This window comes from Sorex fumeus, unplaced genomic scaffold (genome assembly GCF_029834395.1).
Source record: "Sorex fumeus unplaced genomic scaffold, SorFum_2.1 ptg000010l, whole genome shotgun sequence".
Taxonomy (NCBI): Eukaryota; Metazoa; Chordata; class Mammalia; order Eulipotyphla; family Soricidae; genus Sorex; species Sorex fumeus.
In genome coordinates, this window is record NW_026606067.1 from 10,387,444 (window position 1) to 10,412,011 (window position 24,568).

General features: G+C 40.6%; 1 protein-coding gene across 1 annotated transcript in view; it reads right to left on the reverse strand.

Annotated features, from left to right (window-relative positions):
• CDC73 (cell division cycle 73) overlaps window positions 1-24,568 on the reverse strand; it is a 105,735-nt gene that overhangs the window by 17,443 nt on the left and 63,724 nt on the right. Inside the window, exon 11 of the mRNA XM_056110606.1 lies at window positions 13,696-13,753. Within this exon, the coding sequence (XP_055966581.1) occupies window positions 13,696-13,753 (58 nt within the window). The remainder of the gene's footprint in view (window positions 1-13,695; window positions 13,754-24,568) is intronic.

The window sequence follows — 24,568 nt, forward strand, 5'->3', positions numbered from 1 at the left end:
CTCAAAATCCAGCAGCTTTTGGCAGAAATGCGTCTGGACCACGCAGTAGGTTACTGTCGCCGGGCCACCCCAGGGGGGATAAGGTGTTGTCCCTCCGCCTGCTCCCCCTTGGCAGCTTGGTGGCCGTCATGCTCCAGAGGCCATTGGACAGTCAGGTTTGGGCCTGCAGTGATGAAACTTGTTGGGCCTCACGGGATGTGGGGGAAGCCGGGCCTGTCCTCCCCACCCAAACGAGACCCCAAGTTATCGCCCACAAATGGCCTCTCTGGCTCCTGATCAAGCTGCTCAACCAGAGACTCAGGAGCAAATCTCGAAACCCAGTGGCTTTTTGCAGAAATCCCTCCAGATTTAAGTGTTAAAATTTCGGAATTTCAAAATCACATGGCCCTACTGCAGCTACACAACAACATATGTTATTCATAACCAGCAATAGAACACAAATTGTCTACTGTTGCCTTTTCAGCACATCTGAGTGTTGGGGTAAAATCTCAAATAATAATGGTGGGTCTGGTGTCGAAATATTAAATGTGATCAAAGTAGAGAGAGAGTAATGTGGAAATCAACTGCCTCACAGGGGGAGGGTGTGGGATGGAGGTATACTGGGGTTTTTGGTGGTGGAGAATGTGCACTGGTGAAGGTACGGGTTTTTCACTGTAAGACCAAGATTTAGACCCGAAAGCTTTGTAACTGTTTTCATGGTGATTCAATAAATAAAATAATAAAAAATGAAAAATAAAAAGTAAAGTGGAGTTCATGCACAATTCAATCAGCTAATCAGTGGCTGAATAAATAGCAGTACTCCTACATTAAAAAAAAAAAAAGGATTAAAAACCTGAACATCAGACTGGAATCCATAAGGTACATTGAAGAAAAAGTTGGCAAAACCCTCCATGACATTGAAGCTAATGGATGTCACGTCACTGGCCAAGCAAGTGAAAACAGAGAAAAACAAATGGAACTACCTTAAACTAAGAAGCTTCTGCACCTCCAAAGAAACAGTGACCAAAATACAAAGACAGTCTACAGAATGGGAAAGAATATTCGCCCAATACACATCCAACAAGGGTTTGATATCAAGTATATACAAAGTACTGGTTGAACTCCACAAGAAGAAAACATCCAACCCCATCAAGAAATGGGGCAACGATCCAGAAGCACAAGGACTTAATGCAGAACCCAGCAGCTTGGAGCAGAAAAGTGAAAGGACTATGCATTAATACAGGCAATCATTTCTGCCCAGAGGGGAAAGGGTGTTGCTCCCTTCCGCCCTCCTCCCTCTGGAAAGAAAGATGGCGGCCACATGGGAGCCTTGTGGACAGCAGGTATGAGCCAGGGGTATGGGGGCGACTAGAACCTCATGGGAAGGGGGGCGTTCCGGTCCGTCCTTCACGCCCTACCGAGGTCACCAGTCGCCCCCCACGAGCGGCTCACCAGCACAGCCACGGCCCCAGAAGCACAAGGACTTAATGCAGAACCCAGCAGCTTGGAGCAGAAAAGTGAAAGGACTATGCGTTGATCCAGGCCATCAAGTCTGCCGGAGGGGAAAGGGTGTTGCCCCATTCGCCCTCTCCTCTCTGGAAAGAAAGATGGCGGCCACATGGGAGCCTTGTGGACAGCAGGTATGAGCCGGGAGTGTGGGGGTGACTAAAACCTCATGGGAAGGGGGGCGTTTCGGACCGCCCTTCACGCCCTACCGAGGCTACCAGTTGCCCCCACGAGCGGCTCTCCAGCACGGCCACAGCCCAGAAGCACAATGACCTAATGCAGAACCCAGCAGCTTGGAGCAGAAAAGTGAAAGGACTATGCGTTAATCCAGGCAATCATTTCTGCCCAGAGGGGAAAAGGTGTTGCTCCCTTCCGCCCTCCTCCCTCTGGAAAGAAAGATGGCGGCCACATGGGAGCCTTGTGGACAGCAGGTATGAGCCGGGGGAGTGGGGGCGACTAAAGCCTCATGGGTCGGGGGGCATTCCGGTCCGTCCTTCACACCCTACCGAGGTCACCAGTCGCCCCCCGCGAGCGGCTCTCCAGCACGGCCATGGCCCCAGAAGCACAAGGACTTAATGCAGAACCCAGCAGCTTGGAGCAGAAAAGTGAACGGACTATGCGTTGATCCAGGCCATCAAGTCTGCCGGAGGGGAAAGGGTGTTGCCCCATTCGCCCTCTCCTCTCTGGAAAGAAAGATGGCGGCCACATGGGAGCCTTGTGGACAGCAGGTATGAGCCGGGAGTGTGGGGGCGACTAAAACCTCATGGGAAGGGGGGCGTTTCGCTCCGCCCTTCACGCCCTACCGAGGCCACCGGTTGCCCCCCGCGAGCGGCTCTCCAGCACGGCCACGACTCCAGAACACAGAAACCAATTTCTTAACTATCTGACTTTCAGTAGAAATACCTCCAGGGTCAATAGGTAAAATAGCAGAAATCCAAAACCAACATTTAATTCTTGAACCCAGCTGTAGAAAGCAAATCACTTCACAATGCTTTTTCAGCATGTCTGATTTGGGGGGGTGGGGGGGGGGGTAAACTCTAAAAAATAGTGGTGAATCTTTTATTGAAACAATGAATCTAATCAAAGCAGATAGAGTGTTAACTAGAATTCATCTGCCTCACAGGGACGGGGAGGGGTGGGGGGTGGGGTTTTATTGGGGTTCTTCATGGTAAAAAATAAGTATTGGTAAAGGGAAATGTGTTTGATATTTGCATGACTGAGACATAAACCTGAAAGCTTTGTAACCTTTCCCACAGTGATTCAATAAATAAATAAAAAAAAAAAAGAAATGGGGCAACGAAATGAACAAAAACTTTTTCAAAGAAGAAATTGGAATGGCAAAAAGGCACATGAGAAAATGCTCTACATCATTAATCATCAGTGAGATGCAGATCAAAACAACAATGAGATATCATTCCATACCAGAGACTGGCGCACATCCAAAAGAACAAAAGCAACCAGTGCTATTGCGGAAGTATCGAGAAAGGGACTCTCTCCTTCACTACTGGTGGGAATGCCAACTGGTTCAGCCCTTTTGGAAAACAGTATGGACGATTCTCAAAAAATTAGAAATTGAGCTCCCATTTGACCCAGCAAAACCATTCCTGGGAATATATCCCAGAAAGGCAAAAAACTATAGTCGAAGTGACATCTGCACTTGTTTGTTCATTGCAGCACTGTTTACAATAGCCAGGTAAAGGTAAGGTAAAGGTAAAGGCCCTCCCGTTGATCATCGATTTGCTCGAGCGGGCCCAGTAACGTCTCCATTGGAGACTTTGTTGTTACTGTGTCTGGCATATCGAATACTCTCGGTAGCTTGCTGGACTCTCCAAGAGGGGCGGAGGAATCGAACTCGGGTCGGCCATGTTAGCCGCGTGTAAGGCGAACGCCCTACCTGCTGTGCTATTGCTTCAGCCAGAATCTGGAAAAAATCTGAGTGCCGGACAACAGATGACTGGTTAAAGAAACGTGGGTATATCTACACAATGGAGTACTATGTAGCTGTTAGAAAAGATGAAGTCGTGAAATTTACATACCAGTGGTACTACATGGAAAGTACCATGCTAAGTGAAATGAGTCAGAAAGAGAGGGACAGATATAGAAAGATTGCATTCAACTGGGGAACACAAAGTAACAAAATAGGGGACTAACACCCAATAATAGCCGAGATAAGTACCAGGAGGTTCACTCCATGGTTTGGAGGCTAGCCGCACATGCTAAGGGAAAAGGCAGCTCAAATAGAGAAGGGAGCACCAAATAAAGGGTGCTGGGAGGATCCTCCCAGGATGGGAGATGCGTGTTGAAAGTAGACTATGAACCAAACATGATTGCCACTCAATGCCTCTTTTGCAGACCACAACACCCCAAAGGAGAGAGAGAACAAAAGGGAATGCCCTGCCACAGAGGCAGGGTGGGGTGGAGGGGATGGGGTGGGAGGGATACTGGGATTCATGTTGGTGGAAAATGGGCACTGGTGGAGGGATGGGTGTTTGATCATTGTATAATCGAAACCCAAGCACAAAAATTTGTAAGTCTACAACTGTACCTCATGGTGTTTCACTATTTAAAAAAAAAAAAACAAAAAACACCTGATTTTCCAAAAAAAACTACTCCAGGTTTTAGAAGTAATAAAATTTGTAACATCCTAAAACAAAAAGATTGCATTCATCTGGGGAACACAAAGTAACAAAATAGGAGACTAACACCCAATAATAGCCGAGATAAGTACCAAGAGGTTCACTCCATGGTTTGGAGGCTACCCGCACATGTTAAGGGAAAAGGCAGCTCAGATAGAGACGGGAACACCAAATAAAAGGTGTTGGGAGGATCCTCCCAGGATGGGAGATGCATGCTGAAAGTAGACTATAGACCAAACATGATTGCCACTCAATGCCTCTTTTGCAAACCACAGCACCCACATCACTTAATCACTTTAACTTCCCGTTAGTCGTCGACTTGCTCAAGCGGGCACCAGTAACGTCTCCATTTGTCCCTGTCGCGTGCTAGTGTAGCCCAATGGCATCTGTTCGCTCTGGGAACAGGAAGAGCCTCAAACCGATCGTTCATGGTCTTCACGAAGAAGTCTGACCATCTGGTAGGTGGGCAGCCACACGGTCTTTTGACATCCCGTGGAATCCAGTCAGTAACAGCTCTAGTCCAGCGGTCGTCTTTAAATCCCATTACGTGACCAGCCCATCTGATTTTTGACACCTTGGCAAATGAGACAGCGTCCATGATTCTTGATCGTCAACGAATGTCGGAACTCCGGATTTTTTCTCTCATTTGAGTGAAACGTGATATTCCAAGCATAGCTCTTTCTATTCTTCTTTGGGAGACCTGAATAGTGTTCTCATCCTGTTTGCGTAGGGCCCAGGTCTCTGAGGCATATGTTAATGCAGGAAGAACAGTGGAATCAAAGAGATGTGCCCGGAGCCGGAGGTTCTTCATCCTCTTAGCTATTTCTTCGACGTTCTTGAAAGCGTTCCAAGCCACTCTCTTCCTCCTACGCAGCTCGGGTGCCAGGTCATTTGTCATGCTGACTTCTCGACCTAGGTACACATAGCTGTTGCATTCAAAGATGGTTGTTCCGTTGAGAGCAAATGGGGCGTCAGAAACGAGGCTGTTTCTCATAAACATTGTCTTCATAAGATTCAGCTGTAGTCCTACCTTTCCACAGTCATGGTCAAAGTCGGCCAGCATTTGTGCCGCTTGGCTGATGTTTGGTGTTATTAAAACAATGTCATCAGCAAAGTGGAGGTGGTGTAATTGCCGACCATCTATCTTCACTCCCATTCCTTCCCATTCCAGTCGTCGCATGATATTCTCAAGGGTGGCACTGAAGAGTTTCAGTGAAATGGTATCACCGTGCCGAACCCCTCTCTTGACATCAACGATCACTTCTTTGTAGAATGGTGAGATCCTGGTAGTGAATCCGCAGTACAGCTCACGGAGGATCTTGATGTATTGGGCTTGAATGCCCTGATTGGCTAGGGCTTCAATGACCGCTTCCGTCTCAACAGAATCAAAGGCCTTCTTTAAATCAATGAACGTTAAACAGAGCGGCATCTTGAACTCCCGAGAAACCTCAATGAGTTTGGTTATTGTGTGGATATGGTCGATGGTGCTGAATCCTTTGCGGAACCCGGCTTGCTCGCATGGTTGTCCTTCATCTAGTGTTCTGCCAATCCTATTTAGGATGACTCAAGTGAACAACTTGTAGATGACAGACAATAGGCAGATCGGGCGATAGTTGCCTATGTCATGGATATCTCCCTTCTTGAACAGTAGTACGGTCCTGCTGGTTTTCCACTGGGACGGAACCTTGCATTCAGACAGGTAGCGAGTGAAGAGCCGAGCCAGTGTATTGATGAGTACTGATGGCAGGTTCTTCAGGTGTTCAGGTCTGACCTTGTCTGGGCCGCAGCACCCAAAAGGAGAGAACAAAAGGGAATGCCCTGCCACAGAGGCAGGGTGGGATGGGGGTATGGGGGGTGGGATATTGGGATTAGTGGTGGTGGAGAATGGGCACTGGTGGAGGGATGGGTACTCAATCATTGTATAACTGAAACCCAAGCACAAAAATTTGTAAGTCTACAACTGTACCTCATGGTGTTTCACTAATAAAAATTTTTTAAAAATAAAAATAAAGATAAAGTTGTACATTTAAAATTTTATGCTTGCTGTCTTTTTTACCTCCAATGTGATTAAATAAATGTTAATTCACACAGAAAAAATAGTGCTCTAAATTATAATACAACTGCAATAAACATTTGCTATTTATTTGTTGGAATGATAAAGGATTAATAGGGCAAGTAGAACAAGAATTACTACGAAAAGGGCCGGAGCGATAGTACAGTGGGTTGGGCGTTTGCCTTGTACACGGCCGACCCGGGCTCGATCCCAAGCATCCCATATGGTCCCCCGAGCAACGCCAGGAGTGGTTCCTGAGTGCAGAGCGAGGAGTGACCCCTGAGCATTGCTGGGTGTGACCCAAAAGGAAAAAAAAAGAATTACTATGAAAATGATAAAGATAACAACAAAAAAGACATTTTTGAAATGCTGGTGAGAACTCCCAACAGACGCCAGAGATTTGGAAAATGATTATCATAGGAACTGGGATGAAAAATCATCAGAAAAACATTGGAACCCAACAGAAAAACAATCTTCAATATAGGTCATGCATGTGGTATCTCAGCAGTGTCTATGCCTCACAGGCATGAGGTACTTGGTTATAACTCAGGAACAAGGAATAACAAAATTTAATAGAAGTTAACACATACAAAGTTTAGAGGTTTAGTAAATATTAACAAAAAAAAAAATGAAGTTCCCAAGTAAAATACAAGGCAAGAACACTACAGCCAAATACTCTAACTACAGTGGGGATGGTGAAAGAACACAAGATGGCCAAGGACAACAGGGTGATCTTAATGGGTCTTTCCATTTTGCTATTTCCTAGGTCAATTAGGACAGAGGAGAGGAGAGAGGCAGAGTCCTGCTGAAAAAAGGCAGCAAGCTATACGGCACAGGAATCCCCTCTTCTAATCCACCAGAAATAGTCCTACCCAAGGGATGCTGGAAGGAGGCCCTGAAATCTCCCATCTCCAGCAGGCAGAGAATCCCGCTCCCCTTGGCTTCTGTCCGGGGATTCACCCCAAACCCACACTATCCCCAAATCCACTGGGAAAGTTCAGAGTTGGCCATAAAATGTCTAGGAAATGAATGGAAGTCCATTCCATGCAAAGGGAATGAGTTTTCCAGAAGAGCACTTACAGTCCTCCTCCCTAAATCAAGTACCACAAAAGAGGAGTAAGAAGGGCCACTGCAGGCAGTCTCTTCTCCACATAGCTTTCTTTTCTTCCCTTCAATAAACTTACTGGGTGCTTGTCTAAAGATGACTAGATCTTTCACAAATTCTTTTCAATGTACCAGAGGAGTCCCTTTCCTGTCTCCATAATACTCTGGCAGGTTGAAGTGACTAAACAATTAAGTCTTTCTGTCCTCAAATTTCTACCTGTTGATACTGTTTTAAGTGACATATCCAGCAGTTCTAGCAAAAATTATTAGCTCCTGCACCATCTTCAACTAATACAATAAAGGACAATATAGCACTGTAGCACTGCCCTCCTGTTGTTCATCAATTTGCTCAAGTGGGCACCAGTTAAGTCTTCATTGTGAGACTTGCTGTTACTGTTTTTGGCATATTGAATATGTCACGGGTAGCTTGCCAGGTTTTGCCATGCGGGCGGCATACTCTTGGTGGCTTGCCAGGTTCTCCGAGAGAGACAGAAGAATCGAACCTGGGTCAGCAGCGTGCAAGGCAAACACCCTACCCGCTGTGCTATCTCTCCAGCCCAATCCAAAAATAAGTAATCTTTATTACTGCTATGCTTAATTTCAGATGTAATTCAATTCTTAACCTGAGTATTTATTCAGAGGGTCAGCAAGCCTTGTATGGCGAACCTGGATTCAATCCCCAGCACCAGCAACACATAAGTAAGGCCCAGAACAGACTCAAGAGTAAGCCGGGTATGACCCCAAAACAAAATAAAAATAAACAAACAAAAATAACCGAGAGAGAGAGAGAGAACAAAAAGGAATGCCCTGTCACAGAGGCAGGGTGGGATGGGGGAACGGGGGGTGGGAGGGATGCTGGGACCCGTGGGGTGGAGGGATGGGTACTTATCATTGTGTAACTGAACCCCAAGCACAAAAATTTGTAAGTCTATAACTGTACCTCATGGTGTTTCACTTAAAAAAAAAAAAAAAACCCTTCCTAAATATTTACTCAAAGCCCATGTACAAGGCACCCTGCTAGGTTTTTAATTAGAATGATCTATAAAACAAATATCCTAGCCCTCAAAAGACTTTCAATAAAACAGTCAGGCCATAAACAAAGACGCAAACACAAATCTGAACATATAATCTTAAATAACAAAAGGAATATACAGTGACAAAAACTGTCCTTTAGATAGAACACCATCTCTCAAAGGGTGAGGCACCATAACCAAGATATGAAGGCTGAAAGAAGCAAACTTAAACAGAACAAGTGCAAAAACTGTCCAGGTAAGAGGTAAAGAGGTAAGCAATGTGGGCAAATGGCAAACGCAGGAAGAACGACTGTAGTGAAGAAACTGAAAGGCACATGTATAGACCATTAAGGAAAAAAGGGAGTGTGGTAAGAGATAAATACACATACACACACACACACACACACACACACAGGCTTAGACACATGCTTCTTTCACAAATATGAAGCTGAGAGCTCAATACGTAGCACTACTCTTGTGAGCCCAGGCACTATGGCAAAACTAAGTGTGAGACTTCAAGAGAAAAAACTCTCTACACACACACACACACACACACACACAACCACAACCAAATATGCAAGCATAGAAATAAAAGAGTGACCCTGTTCCAGAAATCACAACTAAGAAAATCAACATGCATAGGTTTTGCTAGAAATGGTTATGGGTGTTTTAGTCACATGGAAAACTTGAACTTCTAAGACAGAAAGAGTCAAGATTTTATTTTCATGGTACATCTTCTAGAAAAGAGAAGTAATGAATTTAGATATGAGATCAAAAGGAGGACAATTCTCCACATCCAAAAGAACAAAAGCAACCGATGCTGGCACAGATGTGGTGATAAAGGGACACTCTTTCACTGTTGGTGGGAATGTCAACTGGTTCAGCCCTTCTGGAAAACAGTATGGACGATTCTCAAAAAATTAGAAATTGAGCTCCCATTTGACCCAGCAATACCACTCAAGGGAATATATCCCAGAGAGGCAAAAATGTATAGTCGAAGTGATATCTGCACTTGTTTGTTCATTGCAGCACTCTTTACAATAGCCAGAAACTGGAAGAAACCTGAATGCCCAAGAACAGATGACTGGTTAAAGAAACTTTGGTACATCTACACAATGGAGTACTATGTAGCTGTTAGAAAAGATAAAGTTATGAAATTTATATACAAGTGGTACAACATGGAAAGTATCATGCTAAGCGAAATGAGTCAGAAAGAGAGGGATAGACATAGAAAGATTGCATTCATCTGGGGGATATAAAGCAACAAAATATGAGATTAATACCCAAGAATAGCTGAGATCAACACCAGGAGGATACTCCATAGCCTAGAGGCCAATCAGGCATTCTAGGGGAAAGGGCAGCTCAGATAGAGAAGGGAGCACCAAATAAAGGGTGTTTGGAGGATCCTCCCAGGAAGGGAGTTGCATGTTGAAAGTAAGACTATGGACTGAACATGTTTGCCACTCAAAGCCTCTTTTGCAGACCACAACACCCAAAAGGAGAGAGAGAACACAAGGGATTGCCCTGCCACAGAGGCAGGGTGAGATGGGAGGGATATTATCCATGGTGGTGGAAAATGGGCACTGGTGGAGGGATGGGTATTTGATCATTGTATAATCGAAACCCAAGCACAAAAAATTGTAAATCTACAACTGTACCTCATGGTGTTTCACTAAAAATATTAATAATAAAACACACACACACACACACACACACACACACACACACACAAAAGGAGGACAATTCTAAGAGCTGATAGTTGTCTGGGCTATTACCACTGTCAGCCTACAAATGATGCTGCTCAAATTATGTTGTTAATGATGAAGGGTTTTGTTTCTTGGGTCCCTTCTCCCATTTATAATCCAAGGTAAACTGAAAAAATACAGTAATAATAAAATGCTAGAAAATGATCATTCACAAGATGTGTGACAATACTGTACTTTTAACTTGTGCGTGTACTTGTTGAGGATCAAAAACAAAGTCACTGACGTAAGTAAAATAAGCTAAAGTTAAAATGAGTAGCTTGGGAGGGGGGGGAGCATCCATGTTCTTGTCTTTTAGCTTGAGGAACAGAGTTGATAGTGCTGTCATTTATTTGTGGAAAAGCAGCAGTGTGGAATAAGATATCTTGGGGAAAAATATCAAGAAATAATGGCTTAAATCAGTGTCAAGACGGGAGACACATTCAAATTCTAAACAGAAAGCTAATATAAAGTAACTAAATAAGATGTTTAAGCTGGATATGAATTTGAAAGCCATTAGGGCACAAATTTAACAGTATAGAACAAAGGGGTCCAACCAGCAGCTGTTATAAACGGATGGCTGGAGAGCAAATAAGAAATCTATTTAAATATCCTGGGGATTAATTCTCCCTCAGTCTCATATGAGTAGTAAGCAGATAGACATGACCACCAACCCATTTCAAAAGACCTGAAATAGGAATTAAGAATTAATGCAGGAATAGTGAAATATGCACAAACATGCATTAGAAAGAAGTGAGAACAGAACAAAACATGTACAAGAGATTTAATCTAATTATAAAAAGAAGTGATAGCTAAGGTCCAAAACCATGGTTTACTAAATCTGTGCTTTTTAAATATAATCACCAATTAGTTACATTCCCTTCAGAAACCAGGAATAACTGTAAAGACTTTAAGGCATTAAATTCACCAGGGACTTACCTGGCAAAATTGGTAAAAATATTTCAATGAAAAAAAAAAAAAGATTTTAAAAAAAGATTTTAAAAAACAAAAAATAAATACTCTCAATCCTTGGGTCCCTGATTGAAGTGAAAAAATGTAGCTCAAACCCCATTTCCTAACATTTCACGCTCACCAGTCAGCTATGTCAGCCTTGCACACAGATGAGTGGAGTTCTCTTCCTGGCACCAATATGGTCTCCTGAGCACAAGTCCTGAGTGCCTCTCCCACCCCCCAATTTTTTTTTAAAGTAACAATATAAACCTATGATCTTTCATGTTGAACATCCGCTATAACATAGGTTTTGAGTGTCCATATTCCTTCAATTTTAAAAAGAGGTGCACATCACAAATACTAACATAATATTCCCTCAAAATTGGACAGCACCTGAGGTTAACACATCTCCTATTTCTGCAACAAAACAAAACTGCACTATAATCAAGACAAAAAGGAAGGCCAACTTCTAAATCCCACTCAAATAAGGTCTTATTGCCAACTGGTACTAAAAGCGTTCAAAAGAACTATTATTTTAAATAAGACACTAGCTTAAATTAACTTCAATTAGTCTCCTTTTAGGGTCTGTACCTTGTTAGAAACACTTAAAACTAAAAACCTACAAGGTCCATATTACATTACTTTACATATGATCGTCTATAAGATCACATAATTGGCTGCGAATGGAGTTTTCTTAACCGCATTTTCTCAGTACATTTGAGTGACCTAGTTTATGAAATATCGATGTACCTCCCAACCCCTTTCTTTTTTTTGCCAAGTGAGTCTGAGAAAAATGTGAAATGGTGACCATTTAAACCATCAACAGAAAATCAGGTTAGAAGTCTTAAGTGCTGATTCCTCTCCTTCAAACCATTTCTAGACTAAATTCCACCTGTGACTTTTGTTTGGGGATTATACTATGGCTTACTCTTGGCTCTGTGCTTAGGAATCACTCTGGCAGTATTGAGGGACCACAAGGGATGCCAGAGATTGAAACCAGGTCAGTCATAGAGAAGGCAAACTCCCTAATGACTGTACTGCACTATCTTTCTAGCCTCTGTGTGTGACTATCTTGACCAGCACACCCACAGCCTCCCTGTGCTCCCTTCAAAGGAAACAAACAACTCTCTATGCTCCAGTGGCCTCCACAAGCCCCGCTACTTCCTAGGCAGCATTCTTTGAGTCCAATCCATTTTGCACCCTCCTCCTTCACTTTCTACTTCCTTCTTGAGACTCCCAGCCTCTGCAAGTTTCTGGCACAGAGTACACAGATAGCATTCAAAAGGTACTTACTGAGTTTAATTGTTCTTTATACTCTCATAATGGTTGTTGTGTCTACTTAAATAGTCCCACAGTACTATCACCTAAAATAGCGTATCCAAAGTGCTCTATGCTTCATAGAGATGATAGTTCACGCCTCAAAATAGGACTGACAAAGACTTCAAAACAACCTACTGTCAATTGAAACAAAAAAGCAAGTACTTAGTCATCTCAAGGTCCTAGATATGGATATAGGATACAGTGAATTGCCTTCAAAACCTCTGATATTATAGTTTAAAGTGCTTCCAGAATTATTTAATACTTATAACCTGCATAACTTGAGGAACAGCCAGCATAAAAATCTGAAGTCTATCAATGAAAAGATATCCACACTGATACTGCCAAATTTAAAAGAAAGACCATTCTGTTAAATTATCATCTGTGCCTTTCCAACGCTGACGTTATGTGCTCAACAAAAGTGATGGGGTTTTAAAAAAAGAACAAAAAAAGACACATGTTATAGTTGAACAAATGCTGGAATTATGCCGAGCCTAAAAGTGAAATCAGGAGCTAGAGGGATAGTGGGGTGGGGGTGGGGGGGGGGATGTAGTAGATTGTTTGCCTTGCATGTATCTGACCTGGGTTCAATTCCCTGAAACCCCATAAGGTCCTCCCAAACCACCGGAGGGACTCCTGAGCACACAGTGACTACTCGGGAACCACTCACATCAGTTCCCTGGGTCTGTATGTGGTAGTGGGAATAAAAAATGGGGGGGGGGGGGGGGGCGCGCAGGGGCGCACGCAGTGGCAGCAGGGGAGGCAGCAAACATACTGTCTCAATCTTTGTTTAATCTCGCCAGCCCCTATATAACGTATTTTATCAGTGATCTTTGCATCACATTGAGGGAAACAGTATTACGGTAAGCAATATTACAAAATCTAGATGATCTGCTTAAAGCAGTACAAGAAAATAATCCAGCATGTTTAATTGTTTTGTTTTGGACCACACCTGGCAGTGCTCAGGGCTTACTCCTGGTTCTGTACTTAGGGCTCAATCCAGATGGTGCTGAGAGGACCCTATGCAATGCCAAGGATACAACCAGGGTGGCAGTCAGAATGGCCACATGCAAAGAAAATACTTTACCTCCTGTACTATATAACTAAGGACATTCAATATGCTTTACATTTTAACTGTTACTTGACAAAGAACACAAGGATTTATTAATGATGCTGACCCAAAGTTAAGTCGTATTTTTCTGCATATTAGCACAATTTTGATAGTTGCTTGAGCGTTACTGACAATCTGAAGAAAACTCCCTCAATGCATTTTACCCAAAAATTTAATTCCTTTAAAGTATTAAACCTATCAGGAAATCCCCACTGCAATGATCTTTCAGAAGTGGGGAGGGGAGGGGGCGCGAAAAAAAAAATACAAAGTTTTTTCCTTTTACCTGGTCTTGGTACTGGTTGTGCTGCAGGAGTCTGAGTCTTGCGAGCTGACGCACCCTCCTTTAAAAGAAAGCACACTTGTGTGAAGACAATTACTAACATTGAACCTACACATTTCCATTCACTTTCTGCACACAAAGTCAATATATGTCTCCTCCATCAGTCAACTACTTAATATGCTATGAATCCTAACCATTAAAATAAACAAACCTCTCCTTATCTTCTAGACTATCAAAGGATGAGGTCGTAACAGCCATCTTTAGTGAAAAATAAATTCACATTTTGCCACAAAGGAGTTACTGAAAGCATGTAGTATTTTCAGATAGTCAATGACTTGTTTAACTGCTGATAATTTAAATACTTTCAATAATGCAGCACTGTAGCACTGTCCTCCCGTTGTTCATCGATTTGCTGGAGGGGGCACCAGTAACGTCTCCACTGTGAGACTTGTTACTGTTTTTGGCATATCGAATACGTCTGTTTTTGGCATATCGAACACGTCATGGGTGGCTTGCCAGGCACTGCAGTGCGGGCGGAATACTCTCTGTTGCTTGCCGGGCTCTCCCAGAGGGGCGGAGGAATCAAACTCGGGTCGGCCTCGTGCAAGGCAAACGCCCTACCCGCTGTAATGCACTAGATATTTAAAAATCCAGTTATCCTTTCTCCCCTGAAACAGTCTTAATATTAGTAATAAGTAACCTACTAAAAAGAGGCACTAAATGGGCTGGAGAGATAGCACAGCGGGTAGGGCATTTGCCTTGCACGCGGCCAACCCAGGTTCAATTCCTCCAGGGACCAGCATCCCATATGGTCCCCCCAAGCACCACCAGGAGTAATTCCTTAGTGAAGAGCCAGGAGTAACCCCTGTGCATTACCGTGTGTGACCCAAAAAGCAAAAAGAAAAAAAAAAGGGGGGGGGGCACAAAATAGTTCTTCGAAGTGCATTATTAAAAACAAAGAGCCTACCAATGTCCAGGAAAAAAAGTCAAGAGCTGAATTACATAGCTGGTGTGCCTGAGGCCCCCAAATTCAGCTCTCAGTACCAAATCACAAGCACCAGCACCATCAAGTGCAACCCTGCAAATCGTCCTGGGACACTGACGCAAAACTGGAGAGCATCCCTCAGATTAAAACTCTGTAACATGGGTCAGATCTACAGGTCACTGCTACAGTGCATGTCTCATGAACATGTGAAGTCCTATATCTGATAGCAAAATCAAGGATAAAAAATCAAATACATAACATATAGAAGGAAATACAGTAAATGTTGAAGTATATCAATTATATACTTAAAAATAGTTAAATACTCAAAAATAGTTTAAAAGACTCCAACTACCCTAACACTTCAAAACATGTCTTTAATGAAGCAAATTTAATCATATTTACACTAATTTAATCGAAGCATTTTTCTTGACAGAAGCTACAAATAAAAATTTCAAAACAACTAGTAATTCATGGAGACTTTAGCTGCATTCAAAATGAAGGAAATCTGAAGATATCAGGGAAGTTACACGAATCTACCTATTTAGAAATATAGAAAAAAATCAAAAAGTGCTGCTTATTAATGTTAATTTTAATTGTATCTTTTAAATGTAAGATTTTTACAAATTAAAAAAAAATTTTTCTGGTATGAGCCACATCCAGCAGTGCTCAGGGATCACGCCTGGAGGTGCGCTGGGAACCTATGCACTATCAGGGAAAAGTAATTTTAAATGTAGGCTGGCCCACATTTTTTACATATTGTTACATGTAAGGCAAACGCCCTACCCACTGTGCTATCGCTCCAGCGCAGAATCTCCTGCCCCCGTGGCCTGGCCGTCCTGGACCGGGGCCCCTTGGAGGGGGGCGGGTGGAGTTTCCCTCCCTGCCCCGACCAGAACCCCGGCAGCCGAAGACCTCCAGAACCAGCCACAACCATGCTGAGACCATTCTCCACAAGCATGAAGGTACCAGCAGAGGAACACAGGCATGTGGGTCCCGGGGCTGAGATCTCCAAGCCTGCTCGGATTGGGGCTGAGCATCCTCCACCCATATTCTCCATCTTCCAGTTAGGCGGGGGTCACACCTACCAATTGCCCCCCAGCGCCGTGTAATCCCATCAATGGCCAAGACCCAGAGACTATAAAACCCAGTTCCCCGACGCGCAGTCGCATTTGTGGCCGCGTGACATCTTATTATATCATTCTTGCTTTGGACAACCTGGCAGGCTACAGAATGTATCCTGCCCACACGGTAGAGACTGGCAAACTCCCTGTGGCGTACCAAATATGCCAAATGCCAGTAACAATGATGGGTCTCATTCTCCTAACCCTGAAAGAGCCTTGAATATGGCACTTTTTAGAATCTCAGGGTAGGAAGGAGACATTACTGGTGTCTGCTCAAGGCAATCTACAAACAACAGGATGATCATGATCGTTACATTGTAAAAATAGAAATTTAGTATCAACAAGAAATACATTTTATTTTCAATAGTGGTAGTCCAAGATTCAGTTACAATTTAAAAACTAATTTTTATAAGAAACAAAAGCAAAAACATTAACAAAATTTTAAGAAGCAAAGAAAAGCAAAATAACCTTTTTCAATATTTTCACTCTTTACAGATTTAATTATGCATTAGTGTATCTGAAGATGACTCATGCTGGTTTCATAGTAGTGTCAAGTTTGCAAAAGTTTGTCAAGCTTATTTATGTTCATATTTCTTTAGGAATTATGGAAAATATTAAAAGTGAAAAAAATCAATGTTATTAAGGTAGAGGCTATAGAAGCCCTTCATTAAGATGTGCCGCAATTTTTATTGTATTATTACATGATAGGAACATAACTGTGCTTAGTCTACCAAGTAAATCAAACACTAAGAACACCATAGACAGACAAAAAAAAGTCATATTAAACAAGCCAAAGAATAATCATCCAATAGAAATGATAGAGATTTTAGCTATTTATTCCAGGTTACTGCATAAACAAACAGACATTATATGATAAAACCGTAAGTGAACTTTAGTTATAATGTTGATAAATGATATGTAAATACTGATTTTTAAGTATAAGAACACACAGAGATGAAAAAGCAAGAAAAAGAATGATGAATGCAACACTTATGCTGACATCTATATAGTCTTCACTACAAATTGTAACAAGTAGTTTTGCTCATTTTTGAGTAAACTCAAAACTTAAAATGGGCACTGTCTGCCACACATCAACAGTCTACTAGATTTCTCTCTCCTACTTCAAATCATTCCTTTTTGAAAATAAATCCAGCCCTCGGTAACTAGTAACGCAAAGGCATATGTTCTGCGTTAGATCAATCAAGAGCACTTCTCTGGTATTTGCTTTATAAACTGGAACTACTTACACTTCCAGTAAAAGTTATAAGGAGGTAAATTACAGATAAATATGCCACAGGATTCAAGGGCAAAAGCCCTCTGCAGAATAGAAAGAAGCTAGCAAAAAAGAAAATAAGTGGAATAGTGGAATGCAACACTCCTCATAATGCGGAGCTGTGCTGTAATGACCAATGACACCTATTGTACCTATAATTTTTCTCGATTATGTGACTCATACAATCTCTTCTCTCACCGATGTGTCCCCATACTATTTTGTCTAAGTTGAACAAAAATTGCTAGTTGCAATCAAAAACAATTTATACAATTTTTTCTTTTTTGTTTTCTTGAATTTAATGCCAACTTGGGTTGTCAGGGTCACCCAGGAAGTAAAACATTGCTTAACTTTGGAAATAGTGAATACAGGCAGAAATAAGAACAAGCACACACACAATCATACAACATCTCATACTCTACACCACTGATGTACCAAGAGTAGCACACCACATCTGACAGGGTGTAAAGTAGAAGGCAACCAATATCGGGGAGAAAACAAACTACACACACACACACACACACACACACAAGCACGCACACAAGGCTCAACCTTTAACAAAATGTTAGTAATCTCTTAATATAGAGGCTTAATGGCTCCAGTTTGAAATACAAAAATCTTCACACACTTTCCTCTAAGGAAACTTTTTTGGATCATTTTTAGCAGATTATTTGTAACAAGCTATACAAAATTAATTATTTAGGTACTGCTATGGGGGCAAGTTCTGGAGGTCAGGGTCAAAACATTTGGAATATGGTGGTGAGAAGGTGTAATGGTGGTGGGATATTAAATGTAGTAAGTTATTGTGAATGGCTAAAAAAATAAAACTTTAAAAAAAAGCATATGTACACATATTCATGCATGCACATATGAAACGATTCACTATGACTGAACAATAGACTAAGCTCCTTGAAAGAAAATTGGAGAGATCTTTCATCAATCACACTGTGAGCTTATGATAAGTTTGGGAACTTCTAGTCAACATAATATTTAAAAAAAAAATACATTCTAGCTTGATTTGCTATTATTCTGGAAAAAAAGTTGTACAAATTATTCCATAAAGGATACCAAAAATCTTAAAACCCAACCACCAGTTGGTCTATGAAGAGATATGGATAAAGTAGTTTTTCAAAGATTACACAGTGCAGGAACAATTCTGCTGTAATACAGATTTAATAATAAGCACATTTCCATTTTTAAATATTTTTGTTTGGTTGGTTTTTGGGGCCACATTGAAAATGCTCAGAACTTACTCCAGATTCTGTGCTCAGGGGGTTATTCCTGACAGTGTTTGGGGAACTATATATGATGCTGGGGGTTGAATCGCAATTAGTCACGTGAAAGGTAAATGACTTAATCTCTGTACTATCTTTTCACCCCACTTTATTTTATTTTTTAAATATTAGGAGTAGGGGAGAAAATACTACCCAGATAGGAAAAGAAGGTATCAGCACAAAAACAACTAAAGAGCTGACAAGTTGTGGTAAGTGGAGAGGAAAAGCTGCTTTCTCTTGAAAAGTGAGAAGCATTACAATTCCGTTAAGACTTGAGGCATTCTAGAAAAAACTGAACTCAAATGAGGTTGGAGATGCCAAAGTGTTAAAATCGTAGCTGTAGAGAATAACAATAGAAACGAACAACGTGTGCTCTTTATAATTCTTATTTAATTTAGCAAATGAGATCATCTAAATTCTTGAGATACTAGGAGACAAATGTTACTTGGTGCTTAAACAAGAAGGAAACCACACTATGTCATAGTGTACAAAAAAAATAAATTACAAGTATCATTAAAAAATCTAATTAATCTGGGGAAATGCCATTTATATGAAAATAAATGAAACACTAAAAGTTTTAATGGAAAGCGGACACACATAAACACACACACACACAAACTCTAGGGCTTTATAATCTACTTTCCTAACTACAGTATTAAAATGGCAGCAAAAATCAAGTATTTTTGGAAGTCAAGTATGTTCTATAAGTAGTTTTTTTCCTTGCCAGGGATCACAGCAGAACTTATCCAGATCAGCTCAGCACATGCAACTGCAGAGGTTTGAACTGAAGCCTGGCACATGTGGAGTGAGCACTTAAAATTTTGTCACTCAGCCTACTTCCAGGATCCCAGAAAAAAATTTCAATTAGACCCTTGCAAGCACTAGTCTATTTAAAAAAAAAATGGAGGTGGGGGGAAGCAGCAGCAGCAACAATCCCTATAAACTATGAGTGTGTTATTTATAATTCCCTTTTTTAGTCTCAATTTCACTAAGTTGTTGAGATTAAAAAAAAAAAAAAAACAAAAACCTATGTTGAAAAGGAAACCAAAACTCTGAGCAAATCAGTTGAGTTTGAAAAACAAGATTTCAGAAACAAAACCAAAATTTAACAAAACTGGAAGTTTTTGTTATAACCAAGAGGCTAAGTCTGCCAAAAATAATTGAATTTCTAAAACATATGTATAAACTACATATCAATATCTTATAAACATTTATTAGATATAGTTAAGTTTTATACAAATTATTTTTCTATATATACTTCATCCCACCCCTCATTCAGCTTTTACAAAAATGGAACCTCAGAGTGTCCCCAACAACTAGACACATCAATACTGAAAAAAGAACCAAGTAGGCTCACTTCTGGATTCCAAGACTTTTTCAAAGTTACAATGATCAAAATGGCGCATAAGACTGATTATTAAGCAGGTCAAAAGACCCATAAAGACAACAGAAAGCACAGAAATTAATTCAGAACAAAACCAGACCATTAACTTGCATCATCAGAATACAAAAATTTCCTCAAAACAGATCAAAAGCCTAAGTTTCAAAGCTAAGTCCCATTAAAATGCTTAGAAAAGAGTAAAGGCATTATGATATTAGATTTGGCATTGATTTCAAGGTTCTAACACTGTGTGGTACAAACAACAAAATAACAGCCAGGCTTGGAAGAGAGATCAAGTTGTAGGCCATATGACTAGCATATGCAAGGTCCCCAGCACCAGTTGAGCTGCCAGACCAACCACAACATCCTAGTGCCTAAAGCACCACATCCACACCACTTGGGGACCCTCAGTACCCCCAGCACTACTCAGGTTTCTCCCCAAGAAACAAAAAAGATAAATTAGAATTCTGCAAATCGAAAGCTTTTGTACATCAAAGACACTACCAATGAGGAAAAGAAAACTCACAGAACTGGAGAAAATATCTGCAAATCCTGTATCTGATTAAAAAAAAAAACTGATAGCCAGGAAATAGTAAGAACCTGAGCAACCCAGTAAAAACAAAGCAATCCATTCAAAACTAGGAAAAGGACTGAAATGGGTAATCATGGCCATAAAAACAGGTTCAATATGACTCTTACAATTACCCATTATTATGGCTATTATTGTCAAATACAACAAGAATACTTAAATGCTGTTAAGGACATGAATAAATTAAATTAGATATAATTTAATTAGATCCTTTGTATGTGTGTGGCTGGTGTATACATAACATGATGTGGCTGGTGGGGAAAGCAATATAATGGAAACACAAAAAATAGAATTAACCAATACCATCCAGCAAGTCTACTTCAGATGCACACCTACACACAAGGACTGAACACAAGTACTTAAACTAACATCAGTATGCTGACACTCATAGCGACATTACTCAAAACAGCCAATGAAAAGAGGGAAAGAGTTTAAAACTTAAGTATTTTTACAGTGGCAGCAGAATGTAGGTATGGCAGAAAAGGTTCAAAGCATTTTGGTGTAGCTTATGGAGACGAATTAAAATAAATGCACTAATATATCTACCTACTGATGGTGAAAATCAGTATAGAACAAATTTGGCTTTTGTGTTGAGCCCTAACACTAACGAGCTCTGCCACATTAAGTGCACTACTTCTGAGAAAATTAACATCCCTCAAAGTGCTCATTACCATATCCGTAAATAAAAAAAAAACTAGAATTTTAGATTAAATCAAGGTAAAATACAGCTTTTTAAAAATTTGTGTGGAAACTGTTATTGCTATGGAATTTTCACTAGGAACAATGCCACTATAATACAATTTAAAGAGCATGATTAAGTCTGAAGACAATTTAATACAGGTTTCTTAAAGATAGCCTGATCACACAGATGCTAAATTTACTTGCAGAACGCAAGTCTCATATGCATCTTCTATGAAATTGGTGGATCACAACTCCCTTCCTAGTCCTATATAACTTTGCCTTTTCTGATTCACCAAGTTTCTTTATACTTATGCATATGCTTTTAAGGCACTAAAACTATGCTTTACAATACTACTATTGGTTTCATACACAGAACATTGCAGCACCACACCGGATCCTCCTTAAAAGTATTCACTTCCTGCTACCACTGTCTCCCCCATCTTAGTTTCTATAAATACGGATTTATATTTATACTTAAATCTGTATTTCCAAGCAGATCATAAACAATCATTCTCCACATAGCTGCATGAATTTAGATTTCCCAGATCTCAAGAAAAAGTAGAGTCCTCTGGGAAAATATTTTACTTACAACTTTTGCGTTCTTTCCTTATCTACTAAAGCTATTATATATAAAGCATATTCTGAAAGGAAAAATAGAAGGCACCATTTTGTAATGCTAACATTTCATCTTTCAACATGTTACTGGTACTGCATTTACAAATTCTTTGCTGTATTTAAAATAAATATTTACAACTTTTTCATACTTTCGCTGTGTTGCGGGATAGGGTCTGAGTTGTCTCGAATGATGTACTCCAAGATGCCAACAACAGGCTTCACAATCCCAAACTTACACATATCCTCTTTATGTAACATTTCTACAATTCTCTAACAGTCAGAAATCATATGCAGAGGTAATACAACAAACCTACTATACTAGATGTGTACTGAATGTAGGATCAAACATGATAACCTCTCAGTATCTGTACCGCAAACCATAATGCCCCAAAGCAGAGAGAGAGTATGGGGAAAATTGTTTGCCATGGAGGCAGGAGGCGTTGGAAAGGGGGGTATACTGGGGACACTGGTGGTGGAGAATGTGCACTGGTGGAGGGATGGGTGTTTGACCAATTGCATGACTGAGACTCAAACATGAAAGCCTGTCACTCTCAGCTATTCAATAATAAAAAATAATCACTGTCACTGTCCTCCCATTGTTCATCGATTTGCTCGCGCAGGCCCAGTAACATCTCCATTGTGACACTTGTTACTGTGTTTTGGCATATCGAATACATTACGGGTAGCTTGCCAGGCTTTGCCATGAGGGTGAGATACTCTCGGTAGCTTGCTGGGCTCTCCAAGAGGGGCAGAGGAATCGAACTTGGGTCAGTCATGTTGGCTGCTTGCAAGGCAAATGTCTTACCCACTGTGCTATGGCTCCAGCCCAATAAAAAATAATAATAAAAATATTTTTTAAAAAAACCTACTATCATAAAAGAAAGAAGAAATTTTAGAAGAAATGACTGAAACATGTTTTCAGTCTGAGCACATGAGTATGGACCTAATCACACCATACAACATAATCATACTAGAAGACACATAGTAAGGTGAGGAGCTGGAGAGATTCCAGAAGGTGCTTGTCTTGCATGCCGTTTCAATTCCCCAATACCACAAATTACTATTTGATATATGAGAGGAACCATCACAAATGCCCATAGACTAATGTACTCTCTGATGAGTCAGTGACTGTGACCTTACCACCAGCCAAATTCAGAATAAAGCACAATCTTCTCTTGATATGCACTACAATTACACTTCAAGGAAAATCTGTTGTGCATTAAAACTTCACAAAATGTACTTTGTATTGCAATTTCATTTCAGACCCATTTAATTATAAAGAAGCCCTTTCATCCACACACATATTCAGTGGGATATTAAAAAGAGATCTTACAAAACATGAAACTAGTCTTTATTGTCCCCCACACTACAAACTACTTTCCCTGGCCCTCCTCACTAAATGCTCTTCAAATATTTTGTCAGCCAAAATATAAAAATTCCTTATAAACATCTAGCAACCTCCTAAAAACTAAAGTTATCCAGCAATCCCAATTCCATTCTTTATACCAAAAATGTTTCCAGTAATACCATGTTTCAGCCGAACTGCAACAGCTTTACTACCAAGAGATCCAATGCATAATTCTAACATTACTGTCAATTACTGCTGATTTCAAATGTTTATGTTTTACTTTGGGATCATTAATAGTTTATATATTAAATAAAGGCACCTGTAATTAGTTCTGAAAGAGACATTAAAATTAAATCAGTAGCTTCAAGTCAAAAGAAATTCTTAAACAATGTGAGTGTACGCTGGCCAAACTGGTGAAAACGTAAGGAGAAAAGTAATGCAGGCTAACACTGACACTTGTGGTCATTCTGAGATGGTTCATCTGAAATTGAACTAATTATTACTATTTTAGCTCAAAGCAACACTGTCTTATAAATCATGCACTGCCTTAAGAAAAAAATTCCTAAACAATATGCATTTTTTCTTCAAAAGAAATGATTTACTGATACTAAAGAACAAAAACATGCCATCAGTTTGAATCTTTTATGTAATTTTAGGTAAAGAGCTACAAACTCTAAGAAAACAATGTACAATTGTTGACTAATCACAGTAACACTAAAAATAACTGTACTTTTTCATAGTACTATGGCTTAGTTGACTGCACAACAAGATAGCATCATCAATTGCAAATCATTTACATACTTTGAGTGAACAAATCTACACCTGATTCATCGGAAAATAATCACTCAGAAATTACAAAATATGTAAATAAAGTGGCAACTGCTTTTATATGTAATAAAAACAAAAAACAAGGCGATATCGTAAATGCTGCCTTTAAGTCCTGGCTCTGAGAGCTATTCTAGACATCCCCTGATAGCTCCTAAACACAGCCTAGACAGCTCTCTCTGGACATAAACCACCAGTAAAGACTAGTATTTAATCTTCTAGCAGAGATATCTTAAAAGACTAAAAAATAGACCCTCCCAAGTAAAAATTACAAGACATTTATAACTATAAAATTTAAAACTGGGGATGGAGAGATAGCACAGCGGGTAGGGCCGTTTGCCTTGCACGCAGCCAACCCGGGTTCAATTCCCAGCATCCCATATGGTTCCCTGAGCACTGCCAGGAGTAACCCCTGTGCATCACCAGGTGTGACCCAAAAAGCAAAAATAAAATAAAATAAAATTTAAAACTATATGCCAGTTTCTGAGTCTGACAAAGAAACCCGTCACATTTACTGAAGAAGTTTAACCATAAAATTTGAATGTTAAAAGAAACTAGACTAGAGGATGAACTTCTACTAGTCTGCTGTCAGAAGAGATTTTCACAGTATCTCCTGGCTGACACATACAGATTTGCTAGGATTTTATCTCCTGTCTGCACTGTTTTTTTAACACTTGAGGGGGGTGAGGAGTCCTATCTGGTGCTCAGGGTTTACTCCTGGCTCTGCACTCAAGTTCACTCCTGGAGGGCTCGGGAACGATCCTGAGTCTGCCAAGTGTCCTACCCA